Here is a 12,925-nt window from a genome sequence, read left to right as displayed (position 1 = left end):
AATACACACTTTTTCTATGAATCCTGAAAAGAAAAAAAAAACAAATTCGGAAACTTTTTTTTTTTTTTTTTTTTTTTTTTTTTAAGCCCATTGTCACAATTTTATATTCATCCTGAGCTGATGGTTTAAAAACTATGTAAAAAAAAAAAAATTTCTTCGAAAAAATAAAAATGTATTATTTTATAAGACAGGTCGGAAAGTAATCTTTCGTAAATAGTTGTGAATTATTATTAAAATAATGTTAAATATTGCACACCTTCATTTTAGTACCTTAGAAAATGAATAGTTTGGCCTATTAAATATTTTACAATATTTCATTTTTTCAGGTTTTCATTTTTGGGGGGGGTTGTTTTTTTTTTTTTGGTTTTTACACCTACATTCAGAGCTATATCGTTCCACTTAGCTATGGATAATTACATTTACAATCCCCTTGTTATCAGTTTAAAAAGTAATCTACCTCCTAGACAGTAGTTTAAACTTTTTTTTTTTTTTTTATTTTTTATTTTTTTTTAGATATGTGCCACTTTATTGCATTTATTACCATTCCCATTTTGTTACATTTCTCAAACGGGGACTTCAGTGTTCACACATTGTACAAAGCATTTGTAGTAAGTTTAAAAAAAAAAAAAAAGTAAAAAAAATGAGCAAAAAATAAATAAAATATTTAAAATTATTTAAATTTTGTTTGGAGATGTCAGCTGTATTATGTGATTCTTTCGTTTTAGGAACTGTTATGTTTTGGGGAATTTTAATCGTAATTGTTCTTGTACTTAAAGTTTGCTGTTGGTTCCATAGGTTTTTTTTTTTGTATTTTTTTTTTCTGTTTTATCTTATTTTAATTTTTGTTTGTTTTTTTGACAATTGATTTTAAAAAAAAAAAAATATATTGAAATAAGGACAGTTTGCAATTCTGGCATACGAGTAAAGTTGTCACTGCTTTTAAACATTACAACGTTGATGAATATATTTAAAGTTGTATACAACGAAGATGTGGTTAATGCTATTTTTTATTCTGGCATGAAATCTTGTGATTGTCAGATGTGTTTTAAGAGGAAAACAAAACTTTTATGCGGTTTCAAGCACTTAACCTTATAGATGGGGCTACCATTATACATTTTATATATCTGTAACCAATAAAAAAAGAAAATCCACTGATTTTGGAAATATTGCATTTTGTTTTACAGTTTACTAACTACGCTTGCTTTTTAGGTTAATTGAGTATAGAGGCACTTTTTTGTACTTTGTTTACCAATCAGCATTAAAAAAGAAAAGTATGTTTTATACATTTTTTTTTTTTTATATATAAGGTTTATTCACTAAACACAGAATCTGATGGCAGATCAGACACAGTCTTGCAGTAAAGACTCAAACCAGTTCTTGGTCTCCTCTATGTACTGTATTAATTTCTACCACTAATGCTGGGAGGCTGTTCCACGTATTTACCATCCTCAGTAAAGTTTAAAAAAAAAAAAAAAAAAGTTACCCATTAGTGAATAGATTGTGATTAAATGTTTTATTTCAAAGCCATTATGGATTAGTCCATTAACAATAATTTTGTGTTCTGGTTAATATGACAGTAATGTTCTTTTTTAAAACTTTTACCAAATTGTCTATGTTTATCAGTTTAGGTTTTACATAATATATCCAATATTTCTATTTGTTGATTCAAAATAAAAACAGATCATGTTAATTTTTCTCACATTTCCAAGAAAAAAGGGAAGCGGAAAGTTCTTTGTAATCAACTGCTATGTAGTATTCAGTTTCTTCGGAGCGAAGAGAACGTTTAGATCTTTACAGGCCGCAGTTATTTGGAGGTTCCTTCATTGTGTCTTCAATACCTCGGAAGATGATGCGACGGCCGTAGCCTTGGAGGGGTCGGCTGCGGTCAAGGAGGTATTTTGATAAACTATTACGGTCTGCAATAAAGTATGAAAGACATCAGGACCCCTGTGTGATATATTGTAACCAACGCAATAGCCCAGTTACTGTTACAGTAGCCATAAAGTGTTTGCTTTCTACATCGGCGTCTAGAAACAGCAGGGTAAGGGAGCGTTACATGTTGGATGTATCCGGGAATCCTTACCGACAGACAAGTGCCAGGAGTGATAAGAGGTTTGTGTTCTATTCTGTTGAAGTACGTTATGTTTGTTCTCGTGTTTACTATAAATGCCTTCAATTGGAAATCTACAATTAAGTTCGGAATACGGAACCATCTTTAATAACGGCGTAGATGCTGGTTCTATGTTGAACATTCTAGAAAACCACCTGGTTTTAGGTGCGTGTGACGTTGGAAGTTGGGTTTTTGGACCGTTCCAAACTTAGTATTGAAAGCATTCAATCCATTAAACCATTGGGAAGTCATTCTGATTTTAAATGCGAAAGCTCGGGAGAGAACTTGAGATCCAACCAAAACTTTTAGGTGGCGCTTGGAAGCCAAGCCCAAGAGAAGACACCACGCTGGAGCCGCTAGGTAATCAATCAACCTTTATCAAGCTCTCTGGGTCACGAGCGGTGTCGATGAAGCCTGAATGATTTTATCAAATTATCCGAATGTAATCTGCATTACAAAGTCTTGTATTATTGTGGTCTATAAAATTACTTAAGGGTGACCTTGGAAAACAATGCTTGATGACCTCCGAATGGCTCTGGATAGACCCTCCTTCTTTTATGTTGTGGTAACGATTGGGTTCTCCATTAAATGTAACAAGATATCTCCCCTCACAAACTATATTACACTCAGCAGCACATAGTTTTGCTAAAATGCTTTTTTTTGTTTTTTTCTATTAACTTGTCCATACCTACCATCTCGCTGAAAGATGATCGGCATACGGCTTTACATCCGAAGACTGATACTGATATGGAGATGCAGAGCTCCAATAATGTAAAGATTACAAGTAGCAGCACCAATCCTTTCTTTACAATCTGCAAGTATTTAGAAAATATATTTTAAGTAATGTCTTCTGCAAAATGATTGACGTAGTGATATTATCCCCACTGCCATTAAAGTCCCTCTACGGAACGATCCGTATCGTACGGACGGCCACGTAGTTGCGTAAAGCAGATTTACTTCATTAATGCCCCTTTTCTCCCACGTTCTGTTACGTCGATGATTCGTTCTCACCTCTGACTCAAACTGTCCTTCGCATTTCTGACTTTCACCGTAATACGAGCAATAGTATCGCTTGTAATGAAAGCTACCAAAAGAGAAAATAATTAAGAAACTGATGACCAATATAATAATTGATACGGCGGCAGCTGCTGCGCTGATTGTGTTCATCACAAGGCTGGATCTCAGCTGAAATAAAGAAACAAAAGCTATATATTAGGAGCTTGAAGATCTTAAATATTGTGTGGCGTTCCCCCAAAATTTAGAATTCTTGTGTTTAGTTTCTTCTTCTTATGTTCCTCACCATTCCAAGTTTTGCTTTGTTTGATGCAGCTACCGAGAGTGATCCAGAAATAATGTACTGTGTAGGAAATGAAAAGGAAATATTAATAAATATCTGCAAGGTGTGTTATCCCCAAAGTTTAGTGAATAACCTGTGAAGCTTGGTCCGGATCTGCATCTGTAGACATCACATGGACGTGAATGGTCCATTTAAATGTTCATGTCTGCAGAATCCTATGCATTTGCCCCTTTTCCACCCCGCCCAGCTAAATGCCCTGCATGTGATATACTCTCCTTCAGTCAACTCCATCGCTGGCTCGGGGAACCCCGGTGTGGACCCCCAATGCGCATGTTCAGAACCGCATGCATGAAAAGTCATCTCATTATTTCAATGGAAGCACCTTCCTATCACCGATTGGCCGATTCAAGCAGCCAATAGCCCCGCTTTCCCTAAAGTGCCAGAATATACCTCGTATTTTGTATATGATTTTCATCCTCTCCGCTCTGGCGATTCCTTTTGGTGGATTAAATAAGAAAATGGCCAACCAGGTTTTGTCAGTAAGTCTGTTTTAGAAGAGGGGTATTCTTACCATAATTCCAGCCCAAAAAGGTAAACCGGTGTGAATCAGGACATGATACGAGCTCCTAGGTTCAACCATACTAATAATAATCCCGGTTAAGAAATGATAGATCCCGATAAATATCTGAACGACCTGTGGAATACAAGAGATATTCAAACTTTTCTTGCTGCTAACAAAATTCCAACTCTTGTTTCCTTCTTAATGTTGTGCAAGGCGGTCATAAAGCTACTTACCCCAAGAGCCTCAGGTTCTCCTTTGTAGAACACTTTGAGAGGATCAACCCTAGTGACTGGTGCTTTACCACCCCCTGCGGCACTGGCTCCATCGGAAGGGGTACTTGGTGGATTTAAGTGAGAAATAACCACAGAAGCACTGTCGTCACACTTGCTCGAGGACATCCTTTCCCACCTGTTCAAAGTGAGATTAAAAAGAGTCCGTCGTTAATGGTTTCTCCCAGCTGGTAGTAGGCTTTCTGTACAGCAGACCATCTTAGGTCAAGAATCTTCCCTTAAGGGTTGTGGTCACTCTTAGGTGGTCCCTCACTGAGTATTGAGATTCATCTTCTGCTCCTTGTGCTTGCTGACATCATAGTGCTCTCTATCCTCGACAAAGAAAGCACAGGTCTCAACTCTCTACTCCGGACCACCAAAGACTTGGTCTTCAGGCGGGGGTGTAGAGAATCAATCCTTATCAGTCGTTGGTCTCGTCTTTATGACTATCCCATGCATGTTTAAATTCCCTCACTGTATTAGCCTCTGCCACTTCTACTGGGGGGCTTTTCCACATATCTACCACCCTCTCCGTATAGTAAAGTAAATCTTCCTTACATTGTATCTAAGCCTCTGACCCTCAAGTTTTAGATTCTGACTTCTTGTTCTATCATTTCTCCTCCTCTGAAATAAACTTGTACTTTGTTAGATCCTTTTTAAATGTTTCACATCCCCTCTCTGTCTTCTCTCCTTGCCGGTAAAGATTAAGTAAGAATCCAGTTAAATAATAAGTTACTATTTTATTCCACCTTAATAACTCGAATATTAGAAATGAGTCTATGTAGCACTTCCCATACACAGCTGGAAATACAAGTTATAAGTTTATAAAACTGAGATGAATTAGATCAAATATTTGCAAAATATATATTTTTTGTTTCCCGTAACCAACCTTTTTTTCCCCCTTTTTTCTTTTCTTTTCCACCAGTCTTTCAATAACCCGTTATTCGGTTTCCTCTGTGATCTGCTGAATGCTTTATAATGAGTTATCTTCTCTATTGTCTTTCTGAAATCATGAAGTTGTTTACAGAAAAGGAAGCCGTCCGTTGTCATCTTTGATTGGGGGGGGCGGCGTGAAACGCACAGGGATCAAGTAAAATAAATATAAAAATGAATGGGAAAAAAATGAAAACACAGATTTATGGTCAAGTTTTACACTTGAATTTCAATATTTGCTTATTTTTTATTTTTAAAGATATTTGGTTCTTACGGGCAGCATTGGAACAGTATGAAGAAAAATGAGAATACAAGGATTATTGACTTTTTGCTTTTAACAATAAATGTATTAAGCTATATTTTTATAAAGCTTTTAAATGTAATGTGTGTCTGTTGGTGGTATGTGTGGCAGAATGTGTTCTGTTTGGCTGAGTATGGTGTGTGTGGCTGAGTATGGTGTGTGCAGGTGTGTTGGAGTGTGATGTGTGTTGCTGAGTGTAGCGTCTATGTGGTTGAGTGTGATCTGTGGGGCTGAGAGTGACGTGTGTGGTTGAAAGTGATGTGTATGGTAGTGTTGTTTATGTGGCTGAGAGTGGTGTGTGTGGCTGAGGGTGATGTGTATGGTAGAGTTATGTGGCTGGGGGTGGTAGGTGTGGTTGAGGGTTATGTGTATGGTAGAGTGTGGTTTCTGTAGCTGAGAGTAATGTGTATGGTAGTGTCGTTTATGTGGCTGAGAGTGGTGTGTGTGGCTGAGGGTGATGTGTATGGTAGAGTTATGTGGCTGAGAGTGGTGTGTGTGGCTGAGGGTGATGTGTATGGTAGAGTATGACCCAGCTGAGCGCTTGTCCCTTCCCTGCTGTATCTCACTGCCTTCATCGCTGTATATTATGCGACACTCATTAATAAGATACTTTATAACTACATTCAGAATGTTTCAGAGGGAATTAACTAAATCCAACTAACCTAAGCATGTGAAGAGCGCCGATCGATCCAGCAGATGTCCCTCTAACCCCACAAAGTACGGCCCTCCGTGTCCTACCAAGGGCAAAGATCTCACAAAATGTCCTCTTTTGTTCATTTGGGTTCCGGGAAAGACTTAACTCTTTAGAGAATTCATGAAAAACTGTAGTTCTCAAACATTTACCCAGAAATACGATGCAGAGGGACAAAGTCTTACTGCTGAAGAAGAGACTGCTATTCACCCCCAGAGCTCATGCGACTGTACAACTCCCCTATTACCGGGGGGTGACGTTGTTGTCTCAGTGGTGTCCTCAAAAAAGGAGCGTGAAAAAGAGTGTGAGAGAACAGGTAAGAGTGAGTAAGAGAGAAAGAAAAATGAAAATTCAGGCCATGCTCCATTTCTGTTTGCTGCGTTGGGGTCCCTCTCATTTTCAGACATCTGTACGAATCCAAATGCACAAATCTACTTTTCATATGAATTTATTACCCCATTCTGTTACCCCACTTCATGCGAAAAGTAACAGGGAGTGCTGGGAAGAAAGCAGGGCCAAAATAGCCGTGTGGTTGGACATATACAGCACCCAATCTGTCTTTCGGCCACCGACCCATCCAGCATTGGCCAGTGTACCAGATGGTCAGTCTCCATATTTCACTTTTCCAGCGTGGCTCCCGTGGATGTTTTATACAGAGGTCGATGTGTCGCACATTAAGCGCTTAATACCAGCAGGTTACAAATCTTCACAATATTATAATATTATATAAAATTCACGAGTCCTAAAAACCCCTTTATTGTAAAACAGGAATGATATACGGTTATAAATGAGATTCAAAATGGTGTTATTTGTTAACTATTTCTATCCTATTTCAGAAGTGTTTATATAAAATAATACATTTTTATCTAAGGTCTCCAATTTATATTTTTTAATATGCGCCTGGCGGGTTCCATTGTATTTAATTCATTTCTTGTTGGGGGTCCCCGGTGTTCACGTTTGTTGTTTGATATATAATCACGGTCTGGAAAGGAATGACAATGTATCGTTAGGCTTAAAATCAGAGCCGCGTGTAACATTGTAATTATTTCAGATTTTGTTTCTTGCAAACAGACCCTCGCTGAGAAGAATACGTATAAAAGTACTCTGACGCCGTCCTCCGCGGTATGACGAGTCTTGCCCCTATTGGCTGCTTGAAGCAGCCAATCAGCGTCAGGAAAGCACTTCCATTGAAATCGGTAGAGGATCTTTCCAAGCACATAGGAATCTGAACATATTACATGCTGGGTGACGTGTCTGGTCAAACATGCAATAAAGCTGGGGGATGGGCAGAGCCCCCCCATGCATTTACAAGGGGGGGCACCATGAACATTTTAGGGGTCCATGCAGTCATCCTATACATTAAAGTGCATATGACGGCCGGAGTGTCCCTTTAAATGTAATATGGAGTGTTTGCTTCTATTCTATTACAGATTTCAGGATATTCTCCTCCACATTCATACAATTTATCTGATTAATTAACCGACGCATTTAAAATAATTGGGATAAGAGATAAATAATATAATAATTGTTAAGTAAATAGAAGGCAACATTTGACAATTTCTAATATTAAACTAAAAAAAAATATGTCTGGTGCTTTACTCTCATTTTAATGCAAGTTACCATTGATTGATATTAAGCACATATTAGGGATATTAAGTATTTTACTTGGGATTTTTTTGTTTTTTAGACATGGTATAATAATTAATGGTAAAATTATTTACTTGATTAATTATTAAAAATAAATAATAAAATTCGAATAATAAGCATGAATAATAATAATATTTAGTAAAACCCCCCCCCAAAAACTGTAAACCCACCGTTTCACTAAAAGACGTTCGGCACACGGTTTTGCATCCAAACACAAATGTGGAAATCATGATACAGAAGTTCAGTACGGTAAATATTAGAAGCAAGGAAACCATACCTGCCAATACCACCTACAATAAAAAAATACAAATTACAAAATAAAAAGAAACACCCCCAAAAGTTGTTAAATTAATGAACATGCGCTGATTTATTTTCCGATTATTTAATTTAATGTAATTATCATTTTTTTTTTAGAATTGAAACCACATGCAAACATAACTTATGGTGTGTATGTAATGATTCAACATTTCATCTGCTAGAATTAACACTAAAATGTTTAATTTAAGTGACACTAACCCAAAAATACCATTTAGGAGAAGGTGGTCCAACTCCATGGTCTGTAGACACAAAGGGAGACATTTACTTAACCGTTAAAATGAAAGTATAAAAAATAGAGGGGGGGGAGTGAAGGGATTTTCTTCATTTTTAAGTATTATTTTTTATAAAATATGCAATTTTCCATTTGTAGTAAGATAATGCGATTATTATTCTAATTAATTAATGAATTGAAGACAGATTTTTCCGTATCTAATATGTAGAGCTTGGGGGAAATACGTTTTTAGTTCAAAAGAGGGGAAATCATAACGTGAAAGTAGAGGGTCAGAGGTTTAGATGGATTGTAAGCATGTTTTGAGAGGGTGGTAGATAAATGGAGCAGCCTCCCAGCAGAAGTGGTAGAGGCTAATACAGCAAGAGAATTGAAACATGCTAATGGGATACACATACGGCTCCTGAATCTAAGACGTGAAGAACAAGGACTGATTCTTTGCAGCAGGAAAAACAGGCTGACTAGACGGGCCGAATGGGGCTTATCTGCTATGTTTCCGTTCAATTCTATTGGTTTCTGTAACAAAAATAAAGCTTACCATTGGATTGAAGGACCCCTCGCACGTACCAGATGTTTCATGAAATGCACAGTATAAACCCCTACTGTATATACTAAAAGTTTTCACAGAAGCGATGAAGATTGAATACATTATGATCCCGACAGCGCTTACAAATGTAGTGATTATGTGCAGAACCAAACTTGATATCACCTGAAATAAAGCAGGGTATTGTGAAGTTACTGTATCGCATCCGAAGGGATTCCGGAATTTCCTAGTATTATGCCGGTACATTAATACGGATTATTTCCTTTTTCGTTCTATTGTTTCTATTCAAGCCTGTACTGGTCCTCTGGCACACGGGGCAAATGCCTGGTGGGCTGATGGCCGACTGCAAGGGCCGCTTAGTCATTGCAAGTCTGCCCCTGCTTACCCCCTTAAGGACAATGGGCGGTCCACAAACCCATTGAAAACAATGCATTTTGAGCCTGTACATGTACAGGCTTTGTCATTAAGGGGTTAATTATATATATTTTTTCACACCCATCCCATTAGAAACCCGGGAGGAAATTATTTTATTACCCATTTTCCACTGCACATAGCAGGGGTCCTTTTTAAAAAAATATATAAAAATATTTTAACTTTTTTTTTTTTTGCTCTCTCTTTCTTGCGAAGTTTCAGGTGAGGGCATGCGAGACGTCACACAATGAGGGTCGCACGTTCTGTTGATTGCTTCTGTGCACTCTAAACCCTATTATCCTAAGCCAGTAAATGGTTAGCATGCCATAATAAAGACAGCAAATATATCTTACCTTCCCCGGTGTAGGTTTATTTGCAGCAGCGACTGATAGTGATCCAGAAATGATATACTGTTAACGGAAATATTATTTTAGTTTCACATAACCCTATAACATTCTTACTGTCCTAAATACCAATTTTTGAGGTTTACGTTAGATATATTTTATGCAGAGAAGAGTTTAAATTGAGAGTCTCCGTGGGTTAAGGTGCAGTCCCACTGATTCAGCTCCTTGATAAGCAATATAGCCAAGAAAAATAAGATAGGACTCTCCGAACTTGGGGTGCTTTGACGTAGTGGCGGGCGAAGCAATATATGGCCATAAAGTGTTACGGAATCCCCAATATTTATGTCTTTGATAGGTGTTTTTTGAATGGTATTCACTGGGTATGACTGTAAAAATGATACATGTAGAATATACTGTAAAGTGTTTCTGTGATCCTAAAGTGTTTAAATAGTCAGTGGCGTCTTGGGGTCATAGGACTTGGTATGACAATAAGAGTCAGCGTCTTCCATATGCTCTTTGTCTGGTCTCTAAACCTATCCAACTTCTAAATCCTTTCACGATTTAGTGATGTGACGTAAAACCAAGAAAAGGTTTAATAAGAGTAAATGAATTGACTTTCTTACCATTATTCCAGTCCAAAAGGGTACGCCGGAAGTGACAATAAAAGACTGAAAGTAGTTGCAAAAGTTCAGACAGCCGATAGCAAAGGCGATGCCGATGGCAATGTGAAGGATTCCGGTAAATATGGAGGTCACCTGGAAACAAAGTATCATCCATATGCATCTATATAGTATACTCCACAAACAGTGGCTGTGGTGGGCATTAAAAGCCCATGTGATATCAAAGAATACATTCAAACATTTACACACCAAAATAATGCCAGCCCCCTACATAGTCACAATTCGGGTTACTCATCCATGTAACAAAAAGGTTACAAAAACAACATAGAAAATTCACACCCGATAAAATGTAACCAAAAGTATGTGGACTCATGATCATCACGCTTAAGCCTGTTGAGCATCCCATTCCAAAACCAGGTTAATATGGCGGTGTCCCCCTCCCTCCTTTGCAGTTTTTATAGCTTCTACACTTTCAACAAGATTTTGGGGTGGTTCTGTGGTTTTTGGGCATTCACCCAGTAGAGTATTTGGGAGGTCCGGCACTGATGCCCACAATCTCCGTTCCAGTTCATCCCAAAGTTGCTCAATGGGGTTAAGGTCAGGGCCCTGTGTGAACCGTGAACACTGTATGTGGTCTAACGCTTCCCGGGTCAGCACAGAGGACCGGGGCAGATCTAGCAGGGCAAAACTCAATAATTAGTCCACACACTTTTGGTCACTTAGTGGGTCATCCAGGCCAAAATATCATGCCTTGCACCACATGGCGGACTATCTTAATTATTCTTTTCACCCACAGTGTATCACTAGACAAGTATCTATATATATAATATAATATATAGATATTGTGAATCTGGTACTTACCCCAAGAGCTTCAGGTTCTCCTTTTAAAAACTTGACGACTGGCTTTGGTGTTGTGGTTGATGGGTTACCAGCTTGAGCTTGTGCATCTTGTGTATTACTGTTTGGATTTATTTTTGAAATGACCACAAAGCCCCCGGCGTCTGACGTAGACGAGGACATGCTTAGGTCGCCTATTGAAAATGTGAACGCTCATGTGATACATTCTACTCCCTTAAAGCTAAATCATATACAGGATCAACACAAACATATACATTGAAAGGGTCCCCCATAATGCACAGAATACTGAGCAAAGTATAATGTCTACCATTAGCTGTGCCAAGAGAGCCATTAGGATGTACTGGTCCGTAGTGACTTTGTTGCAGCAGCATGGACATCTCCCTGGCATTACAAGAGAGATCAGGCTGGGATTTCCGATTGCTTCCCCTGCTGGATGATCGCATGTATTGCAATCAGCAATGCTGGGCTATGTAGCTCTGCTTGCTGATCACAGTGTGATCAGCACAGACAGATCAGGACGATGAGAGGTCTCCCCCTTCCAAAGAAATGGGAAAAAAAGCAGTGCACAAACTAACTACATAAATAACTAAAAAGGGGAACTTATAAATAAAAAAATAATATATATTTTTTAAAAGGTGCCCCAATACCCCTTAATCATACCAGTAAAGGTAGAAATAATAATAATAAAAAAATCATCAAACACCTTAAGCCAATAGTATTAACCCTTTAAGGACAATGGGCGGTCCCCAAGCCCATTGAAAACAATGCATTTACAGGGGTTAAAAATTGAGCAAAATGTCTATGATTTTAAAAGAAGGCCCTACCTCTCCTGAGCAAACCAATATATAATTCTATGTTACCATATCCATGTAGCAAAATATTTGCAACAGCTGTGTGGCTCTTGGGAGCCTTGAACAAAGGGTTAATTCCCTATAGAGAATGCTTCTTCAGAAAGATACTTGGCATCGATGTCAACTTCCTCCTCTGTAAACATGGGGAACTGATTTCATGAAGAAACTATTGTAATGTATCCAAAAGATAATTGTTACATGAACGTATTCTAACCCTTTAAATGCTGAAGCTCAAAACAAAGCCAGCGCCCCCCCCATTCTGTACTTAATTATCAAATATCTCCTGCGAGGCATTGATTTCACAACGCCTGAAGAAGAGCTCATTCTTGACATTTTGTATTGATGGGCGAAGACTTGGATTTGTGTTTCTCGATGGGCTGGCCATGGGTGGGTTAAACTTTTGTTAATAAATACCTTTGTTTTCTTGACGTCCTGGTCGGCGAGAACGGTTACAACGTGAGAAGGTTTTCGCCTGGCAGCTAGGAACTTGTTTACAAAAAATAAGACCAAACCCACGCCGACGTCTCTAACGGGGAGGAGAAGTAATATTTTTAACTGTATTCATGCCAGAGGTCTGTACAGTACCGAGCTCAGCATCCTTAAAGAGGAAGTGTCGCCATCACAATTAATTTACCGAAACTATAAATCAGCATTTAGTATGAAAAATATCTAAAAATGTGGGGAAAATTAGGGGAAAAAAGGCTAAATTTTCACTATAATATATATATATATATAACCAGTGCAAATGGAAGAAAAAACCTCTAGAAATGTATTTAGGTATTTGTCCTGTTTTTGAAAACACCTCATATGCCTGGTATTTTCATTTATTATGACACTTACGGGGTTAAATATGAATGACGCGCATCGCTGTTTGTAAACAAGATTGGTGTGCTGGGAGTTGCTCCCCAATAGTTTAATTTTTAAAATTGTGGGGGGCTCT

At 38.0% G+C, this 12,925-nt stretch overlaps 1 protein-coding gene across 1 annotated transcript; it reads right to left on the bottom strand.

Annotated features, from left to right (window-relative positions):
- Window positions 1-1,498: 1,498 nt before the first annotated feature.
- On the bottom strand, window positions 1,499-12,503 carry LOC128470518 (uncharacterized). The gene is made up of 14 exons (XM_053452410.1): window positions 12,400-12,503; window positions 11,138-11,307; window positions 10,280-10,411; window positions 9,666-9,722; window positions 8,896-9,066; window positions 7,981-8,100; window positions 7,089-7,145; window positions 5,128-5,312; window positions 4,203-4,377; window positions 3,979-4,101; window positions 3,411-3,467; window positions 3,122-3,295; window positions 2,803-2,922; window positions 1,499-1,916 (listed from the first exon to the last, which is right to left on the bottom strand). The coding sequence occupies exons 2-14, from the start codon at window positions 11,294-11,296 to the stop codon at window positions 1,821-1,823; spliced, it is 1,626 nt and encodes a 541-aa protein (XP_053308385.1). The 5' UTR covers window positions 11,297-11,307; window positions 12,400-12,503; the 3' UTR covers window positions 1,499-1,820.
- Between the last annotated feature and the right edge of the window lie 422 nt (window positions 12,504-12,925).

This window comes from Spea bombifrons, chromosome 12 (genome assembly GCF_027358695.1).
Source record: "Spea bombifrons isolate aSpeBom1 chromosome 12, aSpeBom1.2.pri, whole genome shotgun sequence".
NCBI lineage: Eukaryota > Metazoa > Chordata > Amphibia > Anura > Pelobatidae > Spea > Spea bombifrons.
Note: the sequence above shows the minus strand (reverse complement) of the source record. Positions and strands in the feature narration are given on the sequence as shown.

Coding starts and splice junctions, on each gene's coding strand:
- LOC128470518 (XM_053452410.1), bottom strand. CDS start 11,296: ATGTCCTCGTCTACGTCAGACGCCGGGGGCTTTGTGGTCATTTCAAAA. Junction 5,313..7,088: donor GGGACCCCCAACAAGAAATG/AATTAAATACAA, acceptor TCCCTGTGCGTT/TCACGCCGCCCCCCCCAATC. Junction 4,378..5,127: donor GAAAAAAGGGGGAAAAAAAG/GTTGGTTACGGG, acceptor CACTTTGAACAG/GTGGGAAAGGATGTCCTCGA.